Genomic DNA, 18,740 nt, shown 5'->3' with positions numbered 1-18,740 from the left:
TGAGGGTAGGAAGCTGGGGGATGATCGAAGAATGGTGCTGGAGGAGGCACTGGGAAAGGGGGGTGGGAGTGTTATTGGGGGAGGAGGAGGCAATGGTGGAGGAATAAACCCAGGAGCAGGCGGTGATCATGGCATTAGCTTCGGCGGTGGAGGTGGTGCTGCCGGAGGAGTCATTGCAAATGGGTTTGGGGGCAGCATTGGTGGCGGAGGCATTGGTGGAAGAATCAGAAGGGCACTTGGAGGAGGCATTAGCGTCGGAATCGTGGAATCCTGCCAGAGGTGCTGGAGGAAGTATTGGTACTGGTCCAGGAGGCAGTGGTAAAGTTATCGGAAATGGGATCTTTATGGGTTGCTTGGCTCCATAAGTATATGCTTATAGGGAGAAGTATACGGTCTTTGAAAGCTCCAAGGGATTGTTCTTTGGAACTGGAATAAACTACTGCAGCTGCGATCCTCCATTCTTCCATACGTCAGTTGCAGGATTGGCTAGGGAGCTTCTTTGTCATTTTGGTTTTGATCCTTGGCTCCCAATAGGACCCTTGATAATTTTTTGCACAAATGGGTTCGGTTGTTTTCCATCAATTGGAAAGCAAGCAAGAGTTAATGTCGTATATCAAGAAGGTTGCTGGTGCTGGCGGAGGAGCTCCGACCCCCAATCTGCAGACATCCAGGCATTAGTTGCAGGTATCTCCTTTGCCGAGCAAGATAGTTTTGCATGGTATCTCCACAGTTTTGGAAAGTTTTCATAGCCAACGCATGGGAATGGTTCAGGCCGAGAGGACCAACGATGGGATGAAGCAAAGCTACATTATGGTTTGAGGGTCATCTCCCTCGATCCTCCTTCATCACTTGGTTGTGTATGCTCAATAGACTGTATACAAATGACAGGTTGGTGAAATGGAAAGTCAAGACAGCGGTAGAGGAAGTGTGACTACTGTGATATGCAGTTGGAGACTCGCGACCATCTTTTCTTCACCTGCCCTGTTACTCAAGGGATTTGGAGGAGTTTTCTGGCGCGGGTTCGCTTGCAAAGGGCCTCGGTTGACTGGGATACATAGTTGTGTTGGATGTCTTCGCTTAGAGGGAAAAAACTGGATACCATCTGCTGAAGACTCTTGTGGACTCACCATATTTACTATATACAGAGACAGCGAGATTCCATGATATTCAGACAGCAAGTGACTTCACCTGCAGCACTAACTCGGAAGATTTTGATAGATGTGAGGATGAAGTTGTCTACTATATCAAAAGTTTCTTTTAAACTTATACATTTTACTCTTTCTAGTCGATTAGGAACTGCCGTTTTAGCTACTGGCTGATGTGTTTGGTCAGGAGTAGGTTAGCTCCTGCGTCTCTTTCAGCTCGGGATTGAGTTGTATATATTTTTCTTGAGTTGAATGAAATTTGCAACTTATCTATAAAAAAAAAAGATTTGGAAATGCATTCAGTGGTGGTGGAGGAGGCGTTGGTGTGGTTGTGGGCTCCGGCTCCACCAATTGAAGAAAAAAAAAAGTAATCGGATGTAATAAAATAAAAAAAGGTAAGAGTGCATTTGGATTGAGAGTTGAGTTGAATTGAGTTGAGTTTTGGTTTTAATTGGTTTGTAATGATTGTATTGTTGAATTATGAGAAAAAGTGTGAAAAAGTAATAAATAATTGAGAGAAAATAATGATTAAGTAATGATTGTGTTGTTGAATTGTGAAAAAATAATGAATAGTTGAGAGAATTTAATATTAAAAATTGAATTGAATTGAATGGTTAAAAATATTTAAAAAATAAAAAAAGTAATGATTGTGATGTTGAATTGAAAATAAGTGGAATTGAGTTGAACATTATTTATAAAATAAACACACCCTAAAATTAGCGGCAAATCTTGTCTTGGTGGAGACATGGTAATAGTTTGGGGTGATCAATTCCGAGTACCTTGTATTTTTCACGATACCCGAATCCTACCATGTAAGGGATATGTTTCAATATTTTAGAACCGGATCCTACCCTGTTGAATCATGGAACCGAACCTGTGTTATACCACCGGTTCCGGATACCATGTTGGAACCTGTAAATATTTTTCTTTGGCTAAATAAAATCGAAAATCTCACATACATAATCAGTAATCACACCAAATAGAATATCAACAAAAATTTAAATTAATTCATAACAACAAAAAAATAATATGTCTTATCAATCTATCAACAAAATTAAACATCCATAATACGATCTCACACAATAAAGTGCCTCTGTTCAGATTCATTAGAAGAGACAATAACTTTACTCATTCCTTTTTTTTAATAAATAACCGGTTCCGGGTACCTTGTAGGCAAGAACCGAAACCGAAATCGATTTTCACTGGCTCCTGATTTTAATACTCGAAACCTACCATATTTTCAATATGAGCTACTCGGACCCACTCTAACGGGTAGGATCCAACCGATTTCGGGTATACCCGATACCCGTGCACACCCCTAATAATAGTCTCTCTCCTATAAGTGGAGCCTTGCTCCATATGCTGTTTCCCCCAGAGATTAATTTGGTGTTTCAATTACTGTGTGGGTCTAGAGAGAGATCCGTGTCTATGTTTTGTGGATGTTTACATCCTTGTCGTTGGCTCTCGTGGTATTTCTTTCTACACACTGAGCGTTTTTCACATTAAATCTTAATGTTGTTTCTCATCATTAATTTTCGTCGTCGTAGTGCTTTATTGAAAACATTTGGCGGTACCAATAAAGATTATTTTAAACAGCTCGGCGCTTATTTTCATTAAGTAAGGTCTCAAGGTCGAATCTTATGGATAAAAAAAATCATTGATTGGGAGAGCATTATTCCTCAGTTAACTGACCCGACTTGACTGGATTTGTCCAGATTCGTTGTGCTTTCGAATACCAGAGTTTACACCGAAAAAAAAATCTATAGGTTCTAACTTTAGATTATCTCTTAATTATAAGGTCAGAACATGTGGTAACGCACCACACTTTCTTTTATTCTATGCATCGAATTTTAGGTTAATGCAATATTAATTATCTCATATATATATATATATATATATATATATATATATATATAATCTACTTCGACTATCTTTCCGCAACAAGCATATTAGAGATGTCAGATTAAAGGTTAAATCTAATGTCTCTAACTATTATTATATTGTATGGAAAATTCTTCTCTATCAAAATTCTTATCAATGTATCAAAGAGGCGTAATGCAGTGACGCGCTTTTATCTCATAATCAAAAAGTTTCAGATTCAATATTCATTGGGGATCACCTATTTTCCTTTATTATCTATTACGATTTCCATTTCATTACATTAGACCCATAAACTTCGTTATGGAACCCAAAAAAAAAATCTTGTCAATGTATATATACAATTATAAGCTAAAATAAAGAAAGAATTATATTTGAAATGTTGCCTTATAGCTAGCCATTTTATATTCTTTATCATTTCGTATCCTCTGCGTAGAAATTATGGCATTTATATGATGTAATCAATAGGGTAGAAATGCTAAATTGTACTGAGAAACAACATTGGGATTGTAAATTTCATAGTTAATTGTCATGAAGAAATAAGTCGGCCTGCTCTGTTTTTGGTTAAATTTCACTTTGTTAGTGTAATTGAGGGCCTACGAGCTCCAGGAAAGGATACAGGAAGGAGGGGACCAGTGGTTGAGAACCATATGAGTAGAACTACAAGGCCAACCTTTCGAAAATAACACGACTTTTGAAAAATAGTATAGAAATATACGACTTTTGCATTATTTTCCTAAATATATCATGATCTTTAAAGAATAGCACAGAAAGACACTATCTTTGTATTTTCCTAAATATAGCACGATCTTTAAAATATAGCACAGAAAGGCATATCATTCATGTTTAACTGCACATCTAGTACAATCTCAATTATCTCGTCAAATTGTAACGATAACGGCTAATTGGGAGCTAACGATATTACGTGGCACAATATGATTGGACGAGTAGACCCCACAGGTTTTTATTTAATTAAAAAAATTAAATCAAAAGAAAGAGGTATTCAACTTAATAAAAGGAAAGGAGAGGGGGCCAACGGTGGTGGATACGCCGGTGGCTATATTCCAATTGGGATCAAATTCTATTGAGTTTGACTCATAGTGATCATTCATCAAAAAATGACTTTGATTATCAAATGATTGAATAACCGAGAGCAATTTACTTACGATACTTAGTTGGCATTCATAAAAAGTATCCCAACATCCTATTTAGCATAAAGACGGATATTCCTTGCTCATTATCAGACAATCACTTATTCACAAACCTCACGTGGGGCTAATAGTTTTCATTTCACATCTCTTGGAAAACCCTTTTTTGCTCCGGCTAGCCCTATCCCCCTCTAGGGGTATTTTAGTGATAGGTTCTATAGGAACTGGGCGATCATATTTGGTCAAATACCTAGCGACAAACTCCTATCTTCCTTTCATTACGGTATTTCTGAACAAGGTTCTGCATAAAAAGGGTCGCCGACCGCAGTAGAACCCCAATTATGTGGGTGGTGATTGTAATCGGGACACCCACTAGCCGGAATCGAAAGAGCCTCAAAACTAGGGACTTTTTCATTTTTGCGGTAGGAGCCTCGATTACACCCCCGTAATCTACAATCCGCTCCTTTCTTTTTTTTTTTTAAGAAAAAGATCTTCTTTTTTAATTGTTAAAATTTTTAGAATTATAAAATATGTGGGACCATTCATCCAATCATGTTGTGCCACGAGGTGCCGTTACATTTGACTAATAATTGACGTTGTGCTAAAATCACAACTAAACCTGAAGATCGTGCATTTTTGTATTATTTTTTATAGATCATATTATATTTAGGAAAAAAGACAAATACCGTATCTTTTTGTTCTACTCTTAAAAAGGTCATGCCATATTTAAGACAAAATGTAAATATCATGCATTTCTATATTATTTTCTAAAAGTCGTGCTATATTCAGGAAAAAGTGTAAATGTTCTGTTTTTCTAGGTAATTTCCCAAAAAGATTATTTTAAGAAGTTATATTCGAAAACAATAATTGATATGGATTTTTAATATATAGTAATGTACTAAACTTTTATGTATACTATAAATTCTAATGCGATAAATTTTAGACTACGACAGGTGAATATATTCAAAAGTTCATAGGCAAAGAATTTATATAATACTATAGCAAGGAGCCCCTGCGGGATGTCCAAGACAAGATATGGAAATAGTTATTGTGAATGTTATAATCGATTTTAATTAGATTTAATTATTTTATCCAAAAATTAGATTGAAGTATATTTTAAATTATAAATCTATCGTGCAAAAAAAAAATGTTATTAGATATCACGAGATATATTTCTATTCAAAAGTTACGATTTCATTTTTATATTTGATACATAAGTAAGAGTCCATTTATGATGATATACCATAAACACATCACTATATCAATAACATGTAAAACTCACTTCTAAAAAAAAGGGGAATTGCCGAGGGACGTAGCCCTTGGAATTCCCTCGTAATACTAGTAACCCTCATGTTAGATCCTGATCCCAATCGATATTCGCAATCATGGGAAGAAACTAAATATGATTGAACTATATTTTTCTTAATCACATTAAAAATCAACTAGAATGATACGAACTACGCATAGTAATTTAGTTTATTTTAACTAGAATTAAATTCAATTTTATGCTACAATATGTAACAAATAAAAAAAGCATAATCGAAATAATTTTTAAAATTCTTGTATTACATTTTATTAAACTTTTTAAAATTTACTACTTAATTCTTTTAAATGTGCATTACCAATTAGATCTTTTAAATTTTTTTTCCAAAATTTCATAGGAAATTTTCTTTGAACTTGTATTTCTTATATTTTCAAAAAATAATAAAAACTTTTATTTTTATTTTTTAGTTTACCTTGGTATTTTAAATTTTTTAAATTTTTAAATTTTTTTATTTTAAAATTACCGGAGGATTTATTCTTTCGGTATTCCCTAGGTAGGATTGTCGCTCGATTTTTTTATTTTTTTATTTTTTTAAATGCGAATTTTTTTCTCTCAGTTTTCTCTAGGTAATACTGGCAGAGTACCGCAGGAAATTTCCTTGATATGTTTTTAAAATTTTTTATCAAATTTAATTCTCACAGTTTTAAAAATTTTGATTAAATTTTTAACTTTATATTATTATTAAATCAGGTAATATCGATGGAATAATTTCCTTGGTATATATATATTTTTATTAAACTTAATTTTAAATTTTTTATTGTTTTAAAATTACCGAGGGAATTATTCCTTTGATATTACAATATAGGGAATACCGAAGGAAATTCCCTTGGTGAATATCTTTAATTTTTAAAAAAATTCAAAATTTATTTACTGATGGATTTTCAAGGGAAAATCCTTCGATAAGCTCCGAGGGAAATTTTTCGGCGGTTTACCGAGGGAATTCCGATGAATTTTTCGAGGGATACCGATTCCCTAGAATTCCTTTGGAAATTTCCCTAAAATATACCGAATATTTTAGTGGTGACTTCTTTAAGAAACATTCTCTACGTACGAGTGACCTCCTCTAGCTAGCTTATAATTTAATCCATCCCATGCCAAGGAAAAGGAATAGAAAGCAGGATGAAGTGACACGAAAATTTCGACTACTAAAAGTCGAACTTACAAAACCTTTTCGTTTCATGAGAGGATGTTAGCTAGTCACTGCATCACCTCCTTTATGAAATGCTTTTCCATAATTATTATTATCGCATGCAATTATTATGTTTTAATTAGATGGAGAGAGATGTAGAAGGGCAGTACACATTCACCGCAAGATATGAATGAAAATGGGACAAATCACGAAAAAGGGTCACGTAAATGAGCTGAACATATGTAATATATGGCAATGTGGCTATTGTAGATGCATGTGAACTCAGCGGCGGGAGCAATTAACAGGGGCATATATACCTTCCCAACTTCCACCGACATTTATGTCTTTATGGTTACCTAACTAAAATTAACTGGGAGTTAATCCCGACAGGGAGAATAATTTCATCCCATTCCGTAAACTGTTGGGCAAATTATTATGGACACAGACTTCGTGAAGTACGATTATTTGGGTTATTCACAGCACGTAGGTGATGGTTGTTGCATTGATCAATATATAGTGCTTGATATATCTGATGATAATCTTTTACCAATACTAATTATTTTCCCTAGCAAGTTCTTTATGCTAGTTCCACGGGGCGCAACGGAAGCGAAAAAGGAACAGAAATTCAAAATTTCCTACCCGTGAAACTAATTCCAAGACCTACTAGAAGAATAAGAGTAAATAAAAACGTACCTGGAATATTTAAAGTTGTCGACCGAGCGTCCCACGCGTGACGCCTCTACTGGAATCCACACCGACTTTGTCGACGAGTCTTCGAGATCGGCGGTGCTAGCGACCAACACTCGAAAGAAACACTGGTGCGACTCTCGAAATTTATTAGACTTAATTGGACCTAATGAGTTGAACAATTCAACTCAATTATGCCCATTTATATACATACATGTATATCTTATATATTTGTGTATGTAAACGTACACAAACACATGCATACATATATATCTCATCTATATATATATATATATATATTCTGTACCCTTTATATAACAAACAGGAAGGGAAGAAAATTCAAATCCCACCGATGTGGGATTAGAATTACATGGGCTCCCTACATGACATGTGTCTAGGTAAATGGCATCATTTAATTAGCCCATGTGTATGTATAAATGTAGACATATGTATGGCCCATGTGTCTAGGTAAATGGCATCATTTAATTTAATAAATCGAGTCTAATTAATCGACAAATTTAATCTCATTAAATATCCGATTAATTAGTCGCACCATAAATCATCTAATCTTTATTAGATGATTTTATTGTTTCAAAATATCTCGTCAATTTAGTCGTAGTGTGTGACCCTGTAGGTTCCCAATTACGTTGACAGTAATATCAAAATCTCTATTTCAATATTACAAACAGTGAGTGGCATCTAGCAATGCATCACTGTTACTCAAGTAATCGGAAAGTCAATTTCTCGACGAACCTTGTGACCTCCATTACCGTGTAATATAATCCCTTTGTCCTCTATATCTCTATTGAGCCCAAGGCATGGTCGATGACATCCTTGTATGGCTCAATATCTCTTTTTCTTGGTTTACCGGGTAAGTCTATCAGAACAAATGAGCTCGATATCATTATATCGACTCATTTGGGTATGCATACACTTTTAGACTTAACCACCAAGTGGCCGTGAGATATCGCTCCCGTTTCGTAGGAGGGACAAATCCTATCTTGATCACTCACATTCCTCTCCATGCTCTGTGGTATACCCAATAACTGTCTTTATAACCATCCTGTTACAGTGGCGTTTGACAGTATCAAAGTATATGACATTACATGTAGGAATCTATGGTGACCTCAAGTCAAAGGACCATTACACTATAGTCACTTTGAGATATGCTAATGACAGTCACGTAACAACCCATGTAGCAATCTCATGGCGGATCAGTCCTATACACATTACTCTTAATGTATACATGTGGTGTGATTTGATATCTCCATATCCATGACCTATGAGATTTGATCATCAATCAACACTTACACTAATCTAACCGTATTATCGTTGTCCTAATTAACGATAATACTTTGACTATTGACATTTAGGAATAATGTTCAGTAATTATAGGATCTCACAATCAAGTCACACTTGATGCCTATTGAACCTACTATTCCAAGGACATTATTGTGTAAAATCATATTTAGCGCAATTTACACAATAACAGATATGCCTCGTAATATAATGAAATACATGTCATATTACAGAACTGATGATAGATTGCATCTAGGGCATACACCAATTCCCAACAATCTCCCACTTGCACTAGAGCCAATCTGGCATCTGTCTAATGCCAATAGATCTAGTGTGAGCCTCGTGCTTGCGCTGCACAAAAGGCTTCGTAAGTGGATCTGCGAGATTCTCATCTGTTGGTATTCTGCATATCTTCACATCTCCTCTGTCGATGATCTCGCGAATGAGATGGAAGCGCCTGAGTATATGTTTGGATCGTTGGTGAGACCTGGGTTCCTTAGCTTGCGCAATGGCTCCATTGTTGTCACAATAGAGATCCACTGGGTCTACGATGCTAGGAACCACAGCAAGTTCTTTTATGAACTTCTTAATCCAAACGGCCTCTTTTGCAGCGTTAGAGGCAGCAATATACTCGGCCTCTGTGGTAGAGTCGGCTACTGTCTCCTGTTTGGAACTCTTCCAACTCACAGCACCTCCATTCAGGCAGAACACATACCCTGACTGCGATCTACTGTCGTCCTTATCGGTCTGGAAGCTAGCATCGGTGTAACCTCTTACAACGAGCTCTTCTTCGCCTCCATATACCAAAAACATCTCCTTAGTCCTTCGTAAGTACTTAAGGATGTTCTTTACTGCAATCCAGTGTCTTTCACCTGGATCTGATTGGTATCGACTCGTCATACTCAAAGCATACGAGACATCTGATCGAGTGCATAACATAGCATACATGATGGATCCAATAGCTGACGCATATGGAATCCTATTCATGCGGTCCCTCTCCTCTCGAGTAGAAGGACACTGAGCCTTCGAAAGGCTTATGCCATGTAACATAGGCAGCGACCCTTTCTTAGAATCCTGCATGCTAAATCGCCGAAGCACTTTATCTATGTATGCACTCTGACTTAAGCCAAGCAGTCTCCTGGATCTATCTCTATAGATCCTGATACCTAGCACGTAGGTAGCTTCGCCTAAGTCCTTCATAGAGAAACACCTTCCCAACCAAGTCTTCACAGACTGTAAGGAAGGAATGTCATTCCCGATCAGAAGTATGTCATCTACATATAACACCAGGAAGATTACTATGCTCCCACTAACCTTCTTGTAAACACAGGGTTCATCTTCATTCTTGATGAAGCCAAACTCTTTGATTGCATCATCAAAACGAAGATTCCAGCTCCTAGAAGCTTGCTTCAGTCCATAAATAGACCGTTGTAGCTTACAAACCTTTCCGGCACAATGTGGATCGACAAAACCCTCAGGTTGTGTCATAAACACATCCTCGAGGAGCTTCCCGTTCAGGAAAGCAGTTTTGACATCCATTTGCCAGATCTCATAATCATAATAAGCTGCAATTGCAAGTAAGATCCTGATGGATTTAAGCATAGCTACCGGGGAAAAGGTTTCGTCATAGTCAACACCATGAACTTGTCTGAAACCTTTTGCCACAAGTCGGCCCTTAAAGGTAATCACATTACCGTCCATGTCAGTCTTCTTCTTGAAGACCCACTTACACCCAATGGGTTTTGCCCCTTCAGGTGGATCAACCAAAGTCCATACTTGGTTAGTGTACATGGACTCCATCTCAGATCTCATGGCCTCCAGCCATTTCTCAGAGTCTGGGCCTATTACGGCTTCCACATAGGTTGTAGGCTCATCATTATCTATGAGCAATACGTCATTGTCTTGAGTCACGAGAAATCCATATCTCTCGGGCTCATGACGTATCCTACTAGACCTACGAGGCTCCTGTGTCACCTGTGTAGAAGATTGTGCCACAACAACTTGTGATACTTGTTCTGCAACATTGCCCGTCGATTGGTCAATGTCATTTTGTGGTAGAACTTCCCCAAGTTCTAATTTCCTCCCACTAGTTCCTTTGAAGAGAAACTCTTTCTCAAGGAATACCGCAGTTCGAGCGACAAACACTTTGCCCTCGATGGGATTATAGAAATAGTATCCTCGAGTTTCCTTAGGATACCCCACGAAGTAACATTTGTCCGATTTAGGGCCAAGCTTATCCGAAGACAATCTCTTCACATAAGCTTCGCAACCCCATATCTTTAGAAAAGACATCTTGGGACGTTTCCCATACCATATCTCATATGGTGTCCTTTCAACTGATTTCGACGGAGCATTGTTTAATATGAGAGCAGCTGTCTGTAGAGCATATCCCCAGAAGGAGTCAGGTAAGTTTGCATGACTCATCAAAGATCGAACCATATCTAATAAAGTTCGATTCCTCCTCTCAGCTACACCATTCCATTGTGGTGTTCCAGGTGGAGTCAGTTGAGATAAAATCCCACACTGTTTAAGATAGTCAGCGAACTCATAGCTCAAATATTCACCTCCTCGATCTGATCGAAGAACTTTAATGCTCTTACCCAACTGATTCTCCACTTCATTCTTAAATTCTTTGAACTTTTCAAAGGATTCAGATTTGTGTTTCATCAAAAACACATATCCAAATCTACTGAAATCATCAGTAAATGTAATAAAGTAGAGATACCCACCTCTAGCAAGCTTGTTCACTGGTCCACATACATCGGTATGTATGAGAGCCAAAAGATCACTAGCTCGCTCACCTTTTCCGGTAAAAGGGGCCTTAGTCATTTTCCCCATTAAGCAAGGTTCGCATGTCTCGATCGATTCTAAATCAAACGAGTCCAGTAATCCATCCTTATGGAGTCTAGAGATGCGATTCTCGCTAATATGGCCTAAACGACAATGCCAGAGGTAAGTCGGGTTCGAATCATTAGATTTGAGCCGTTTGGTTTCCACATTATAAATAGGCGTATCTAGATCAAGAACATACAGACCATTACTTAAATGTGCACTGCCATAATATACATCATTCATGTACATAGAACAACACTTGTTCTTTATAGTGAAACAAAATCCCTTCTTGTCCAAACAAGAAACAGATATTATGTTTCTACTAATAGCAGGTACATAATAACAGTCGTTAAGATCTAATACAAGCCCAGTAGGCAAAACTAGGTGATAAGTCCCTACAGTTAATGTAGCAACTCTTGCTCCATTTCCAACTCGTAGGTCCACCTCGCCCTTTGTCAACGATCTACTGTCCTTTAGGTCCTGCATATTTCCACAAATATGAGCACCACATCCGGTATCTAATACCCAAGATGTAGAAGTAGTAGATACATTAATCTCTATAACATGGATACCTGAAGTGGAAGTCTCACTTCCCTTCTTCTTCTTCAACTCTTCCAGGTATATCTTACAATTCCGCTTCCAATGTCCAGTGTTGCCACAATGGAAGCAGTAATCATTCTTCGCCACCTTGGCTTTAGGCTTCAACGCACCCAAGTCAAAATTGGATGCACCTTTAGCCTTCTTGCCTTTACTCTTGCTCTTGCCCTTTCTTTTAGTCCCTTGGACCATTAGAACGGACGTCCCCTTGCTGATATCATGCTCAGCTGTTCTCAACATGCTAAGCAGTTCAGGCAATGGTTTATTGTAGTCATTCATATTATAGCTCATAATGAACTGACTATAACTGCTGGGCAGCGACTGTAGGACTAAATCTGTGGCCAACTCTTGACCAAGAGGAAATCCCAGTCTTCCCAGAGTCTCAACGTACCCAATCATCTTGAGTACATGAAGACCCACCGGGCTACCCTCAATCAACCTTGCCTGAAAAAGTGCTTTAGAGATCTCGAATCTCTCATGTCGGGCCTGCTCTTGATAGAGCTGCCTGAGATGCACGATCATATCGTACGCCTTCATGTTCTCATGTTGCTTCTGAAGCTCCGAGTCCATGGTGACTAACATGAGACATCCGACGTTTACGGCATCATCATGATGCTTACTATAAGCATCTTTCTCAGCTTGGGGGGCATCGTCAGGCGGTGGCGCAAGAAGAGGTTGCTCTAAGACATATAGCTTCTTTTCTTGGGTGAGAACAATTCTCAAGTTTCGATACCAACCAAGGAAATTATTCCCTGACAGTTTGTCCTTATCAAGGACGGATCGCAAACAGAAAGTACTAGAAGTGCTCCCTGCCATGGTAACTACCATAGAAATATACAAAATAAGTATTATGACACAACAATATTTAATGAGGACTTTATAAATATTGCTCCCACTATTTATATCAAATCAATGACCCTCAACATTGATTCAGAGAATATCATTCTCATAGTAGCTCAAGATCCATATCTCACCAAGCTCTGAGTCAGCGAGGGCTGATTCACCCAGAACTGGTTATTTAGGTAGGGAACTCACTTTCCCAATTGCATCACATGCAACTCTTGATTAGTTGGGTGAATAACTCCTTATTCAAATCTATCTTATAGATCGATGCCCAACTACATGCCTCTGAACTCCTAATCCTATTAGGCTTGCTCAGTTAAGTCCGACCCACTGGTAAACACAACGTCTTACTAGGATAGATAAGGGCATCCTGCGAAGGCAAGGTCTACACACTCATCGATCTTGGTCTTGACGAGCGTTACACGGTGGAAGGATATGGACTTAATATTTTGAGGGATTTGATTAACATTTAATCGATCTCACTATACACTATTATGTAACTATTACATAATAGTCCACACGTATAACTATTATACTAACACAACTAGGACATTGTCCATGTCTAACAGTCATGCACCGCAAATATCAAACATAATCACACGAGTACCAAGCATAAAATCATATTTTATGCTATTATCTACTCAGATTCTAACTAGCTAGGCTCTGATACCAATTGCTAGTTCCACGGGGCGCAACGGAAGCGAAAAAGGAACAGAAATTCAAAATTTCCTACCCGTGAAACTAATTCCAAGACCTACTAGAAGAATAAGAGTAAATAAAAACGTACCTGGAATATTTAAAGTTGTCGACCGAGCGTCCCACGCGTGACGCCTCTACTGGAATCCACACCGACTTTGTCGACGAGTCTTCGAGATCGGCGGTGCTAGCGACCAACACTCGAAAGAAACACTGGTGCGACTCTCGAAATTTATTAGACTTAATTGGACCTAATGAGTTGAACAATTCAACTCAATTATGCCCATTTATATACATACATGTATATCTTATATATTTGTGTATGTAAACGTACACAAACACATGCATACATATATATCTCATCTATATATATATATATATATATATTCTGTACCCTTTATATAACAAACAGGAAGGGAAGAAAATTCAAATCCCACCGATGTGGGATTAGAATTACATGGGCTCCCTACATGACATGTGTCTAGGTAAATGGCATCATTTAATTAGCGCATGTGTATGTATAAATGTAGACATATGTATGGCCCATGTGTCTAGGTAAATGGCATCATTTAATTTAATAAATCGAGTCTAATTAATCGACAAATTTAATCTCATTAAATATCCGATTAATTAGTCGCACCATAAATCATCTAATCTTTATTAGATGATTTTATTGTTTCAAAATATCTCGTCAATTTAGTCGTAGTGTGTGACCCTGTAGGTTCCCAATTACGTTGACAGTAATATCAAAATCTCTATTTCAATATTACAAACAGTGAGTGGCATCTAGCAATGCATCACTGTTACTCAAGTAATCGGAAAGTCAATTTCTCGACGAACCTTGTGACCTCCATTACCGTGTAATATAATCCCTTTGTCCTCTATATCTCTATTGAGCCCAAGGCATGGTCGATGACATCCTTGTATGGCTCAATATCTCTTTTTCTTGGTTTACCGGGTAAGTCTATCAGAACAAATGAGCTCGATATCATTATATCGACTCATTTGGGTATGCATACACTTTTAGACTTAACCACCAAGTGGCCGTGAGATATCGCTCCCGTTTCGTAGGAGGGACAAATCCTATCTTGATCACTCACATTCCTCTCCATGCTCTGTGGTATACCCAATAACTGTCTTTATAACCATCCTGTTACAGTGGCGTTTGACAGTATCAAAGTATATGACATTACATGTAGGAATCTATGGTGACCTCAAGTCAAAGGACCATTACACTATAGTCACTTTGAGATATGCTAATGACAGTCACGTAACAACCCATGTAGCAATCTCATGGCGGATCAGTCCTATACACATTACTCTTAATGTATACATGTGGTGTGATTTGATATCTCCATATCCATGACCTATGAGATTTGATCATCAATCAACACTTACACTAATCTAACCGTATTATCGTTGTCCTAATTAACGATAATACTTTGACTATTGACATTTAGGAATAATGTTCAGTAATTATAGGATCTCACAATCAAGTCACACTTGATGCCTATTGAACCTACTATTCCAAGGACATTATTGTGTAAAATCATATTTAGCGCAATTTACACAATAACAGATATGCCTCGTAATATAATGAAATACATGTCATATTACAGAACTGATGATAGATTGCATCTAGGGCATACACCAATTCCCAACACTTTAATGGGAAAATAATGACATAGAGGGAATAACAACTTGTCAAGTCCATAACTTTTAATGCTACGGGCGAAACCCTTCTATAAATACCGTCCATATTTCATCCTCAAACTCAGCACCCGGATATACATTGATCTCAATGGCGGTGAGGATAGTTGTTTTAACATTTGTATGCGTTGCTTTAGCGGTGAGCCATGGCGAGGGGAGGAAGCTGGAACATGAAAAGAATGGAGGAGAGGTGGTGAAGAAACCCGAGTGGTCCTTCGACAACAACCCGGGTTGGTTTGGCATTGGAGGAGGTGGTGGTGGTGGTGGTGGTTTTGGTGGTGGGTCAAAAGGCTTTAGCTTTGGTCACTCTTTTAGCTTCGGTAAAGGAGTGGGCTTTCGCTTTGGGACGTCAGGAAAACCTGTTGTTGGTCTTCAAAAGCCTGATTGTGTTGGGAAAGGTAGAGGTGGAGGTGGAGAAATAGGGAAACACCACAAGATGGGTAAGAGGCATCATGGTAGTGGAGGTATTGGTGGTGGAGGCGGCACCGGAGGTGGAATGGGCGGTGGTGTAGGAGGTGGAGGTGGTGCTAGGGGAGGCACTGGAGGAGGCATAGGTAAAGGAGGTGGCATTGGTGGTGGTGGCGGCGGTGGCGGCAGTGGTGGTGCTGGAGGAGGCATTGGAAAGAGGGGTGGGGGTGGCATTGGCGGTGGAGGAGGTATTGGTGGAGGAATCGGAAAGGGAGGCAGCAGTGGTGGCAGCATCGGTGGCGGCGGTGGTGGTGGTGCTGGAGGAGGCATTGGAAAAGGGGGTGGGGGTGGCATTGGTGGTGGTGGAGGAGTTGGAAAAGGAAGCGGCGGTAGCATTAGAAAAGGCGATGGGGGTGGCATTGGCAGTGGAGGAAGAATTGGAAAGGGAGGGGGAAGTGGCGGTGGAATTGGTGGTAGAGGTGGTGTTGGAGGAAGCATTGGAAAAGGGGGTGGGGGTGGCATTGGCAGTGGAGGAGGCACTGGTGGAGGAATCGGAAAGGGAGGCGGCAGTGGTGGTGGCATTGGTGGCGGTGGTGGTGTTGGAGGAGGCATTGGAAAAGGGGGTGGCATTGGTGGTGGTGGTGGTTGTGGTGGTGGAGGAATTGGAAAAGGAGGTGGTGGTAGTGGCGGCGGTGGCATTAGAAAAGGTGGTGGGGGTCGTATTGGTGGTGGAGGAGGAATTGGAAAAGGAGGTGGAGGCGGCGGTGGAATTGGTAGTGGGCGTGGTGCTGGAGGAGGCATTGGAGAAGGGGGTAAGGGTGGCATCGGTGGTGGTGGAGGAATCGGGAAAGGGGGTGGCCGTGGTGGCAGCAGCATTGGTGGTGGCTCTGGGGGTACTATTGGTGGTGGAGGTGGTGTTGGAGGAGGCATTGGAAAAGGGGGTGGTAGCGGCATTGGTGGTGGAGGAATCGGAAAAGGAGGCGATAGCAGTGGCGGCATTGGTGGCGAGGGCGGCAAAGGAGGTGGTGGCGGGGGCGGCATTGGTGGAGGAATTGGAAAAGGTGGTGGTGCCGGTAGAGGTATTGGTGGTGGAGGTGGGGCTGGAGGCGGCGTTGGAGGAGGAATGGGTGGTGGTGGTGGAGTTGGGGGTGGGTTCGGGAAAGGATGGGGTGGTGGAGGTGGTGGTGGATTTGGAGGCGGTGTTGGTGGCGGTGTCGGTGGAGGATTTGGCGGTGGTGCTGGCGGTGGTGGAGGAGGAGGAGGCATTGGTGGTGGTGGGAGTGCTGGAGGTGGAGTAGGAGGCGGGGGCGACGATGACGGAGATGGCGGCATTGGAGGTGGAATTCCGGGAATTGGTGGGAGTGGTTTAGGGCTTGGAAAAACTTTTGGTGGGGGCGTAGGCAAAGATGTGAACTCCATCCAGCATATGGAAGTGGCCAATACGCCATGAAAACTCCAGCTTACAAATAAAAAGCCATATACATTGGCTTTATGAGGTTGCATGAGTTCAAATTTTAAGTTAAATGCCCATATCAATTGTCTCATATATATTAACTTGCTCTGCTTTTTTTCGAACTAAGCCTATATTAGAGATGCGAGATTAAGAACTAAACCTAATATCTCTAAGTACTAATGTAAGGGTAATTCTCCTTTGTCAAATTCTTGCCAGTATTTCACTTAATTGATGTGATCAAGAATGTTCTCTTCTTCTCAATTCTTGTTTTTTTTTTTCCAATACAATGGAGGATCTTGTAACAAAATGAGAGACGGGGAAATAAATAGGCTGGGATAGTGCAACAATAGATCAATCGAAACCAGATCCTTTTGATTCCAAGTATAGGGCAAAATCCTAATGCACGAATAACATGTTCTGTAACATCTTAACTAGAACTATAATCCATCTGTAAATTTCACTAAGAACATCTTATTGGTCATATTAGGCTCGGCCTTGGGCATAAGATTTGACTCGTAATGTTGGGGCTAGGCCTGATAATTGGCCCAACTAATCAACCAGTCGGACTTTGAATTGGGCTTCGGCCTGCAAATATTCCATGGACCCAAGATCATTCCGACGATACCATATTACCGTGAACTTACAATTTCACAATGTTCAGGTTAATAGTTGATTTATACAGTTGCTGAGTTCTTGCATTTCTCGTGCGTCTATATACTTGTAATTCATCGGCTAACGCCTCATATCTCCAACACTAACACATATATTGATGCCATTGAGCACGGAAATTTTTCCTGCATTTGATCTGATGCAATACTGCAAGGACCATAACACCGAGATTATATACGTGGAACGTTCAAGATCCTTAGTGCTGAAGAATCCCACACATAAATTACATATTGTATGGATTCGGACCCTTAATGATGCCATTGCAATGTCCAAATCAGAGGATACGTCAGGGGTCGTCCCCAAAAATAAAAAGATCCCATGTAGACAACGTTCAAGATCTTGAACCTGATACTACATCAGATTCTAGAATCTGACGTAGAAAAAAATGTTAACGCAATGACAGAGAATAGAGATGACATATGGGCAAGAACTTCATTGTTGATGGTGACCTTGAAGCCTTCCCAACTCATGGTCCTAAACAACCATTTAGTTCGGGTCATATTGTCCTCCTCATTCATCGCCGTCACCGCAAATTCATGTCCGTTGCATGTTATATATGCAGTCCAACACGTTAGTTCAGAAAAGCATATTTGGATAATTTTCAGTTCTAGAAGAGGTTTATGGAAGACTTTTCAAATAACGTGGGCAGAGCATACTGGAAATAGAGTTTACTAGCTGGAATTTATATTAAGGATTGGTATGATTCCATTGCGTGCTACTACTTAGATATAATGGAATGACAAAACAGACGGACATGTTATACTATCGGGAATGGTATATCTCCGACAGACACCGGCATATTACAACATTTGTTGTTCTCCTAGCCGGGGATACTAACCTCAACGAGTTCGTATGTAAATTCTAGGATCCTCTCTGGTAATTCAAGGAAGGAATTTGCCTCCAATGTATCTCCTTGCAACTA

At 39.6% G+C, this 18,740-nt stretch overlaps 1 protein-coding gene across 1 annotated transcript; it reads left to right on the top strand.

Moving 5' to 3' along the window:
* Positions 1-15,360: 15,360 nt before the first annotated feature.
* LOC116197222 (glycine-rich cell wall structural protein-like) lies at positions 15,361-17,377 on the top strand. The gene is made up of 2 exons (XM_031527296.1): positions 15,361-15,950; positions 16,719-17,377. The coding sequence occupies exons 1-2, from the start codon at positions 15,380-15,382 to the stop codon at positions 17,144-17,146; spliced, it is 999 nt and encodes a 332-aa protein (XP_031383156.1). The 5' UTR covers positions 15,361-15,379; the 3' UTR covers positions 17,147-17,377.
* Positions 17,378-18,740: the final 1,363 nt, after the last annotated feature.

This window comes from Punica granatum, chromosome 2, assembly GCF_007655135.1.
Source record: "Punica granatum isolate Tunisia-2019 chromosome 2, ASM765513v2, whole genome shotgun sequence".
Lineage (NCBI taxonomy): Eukaryota > Viridiplantae > Streptophyta > Magnoliopsida > Myrtales > Lythraceae > Punica > Punica granatum.
Note: the sequence above shows the minus strand (reverse complement) of the source record. Positions and strands in the feature narration are given on the sequence as shown.

Bases quoted from the DNA above. Each gene is read 5' to 3' on its own strand.
- LOC116197222 (XM_031527296.1), top strand. From the start codon at position 15,380: ATGGCGGTGAGGATAGTTGTTTTAACATTTGTATGCGTTGCTTTAGCG. The intron at 15,951-16,718 runs GTGGAGGAATCG...GCGGCAAAGGAG, and splicing joins TGGCGGTGGAGGAGGTATTG to GTGGTGGCGGGGGCGGCATT.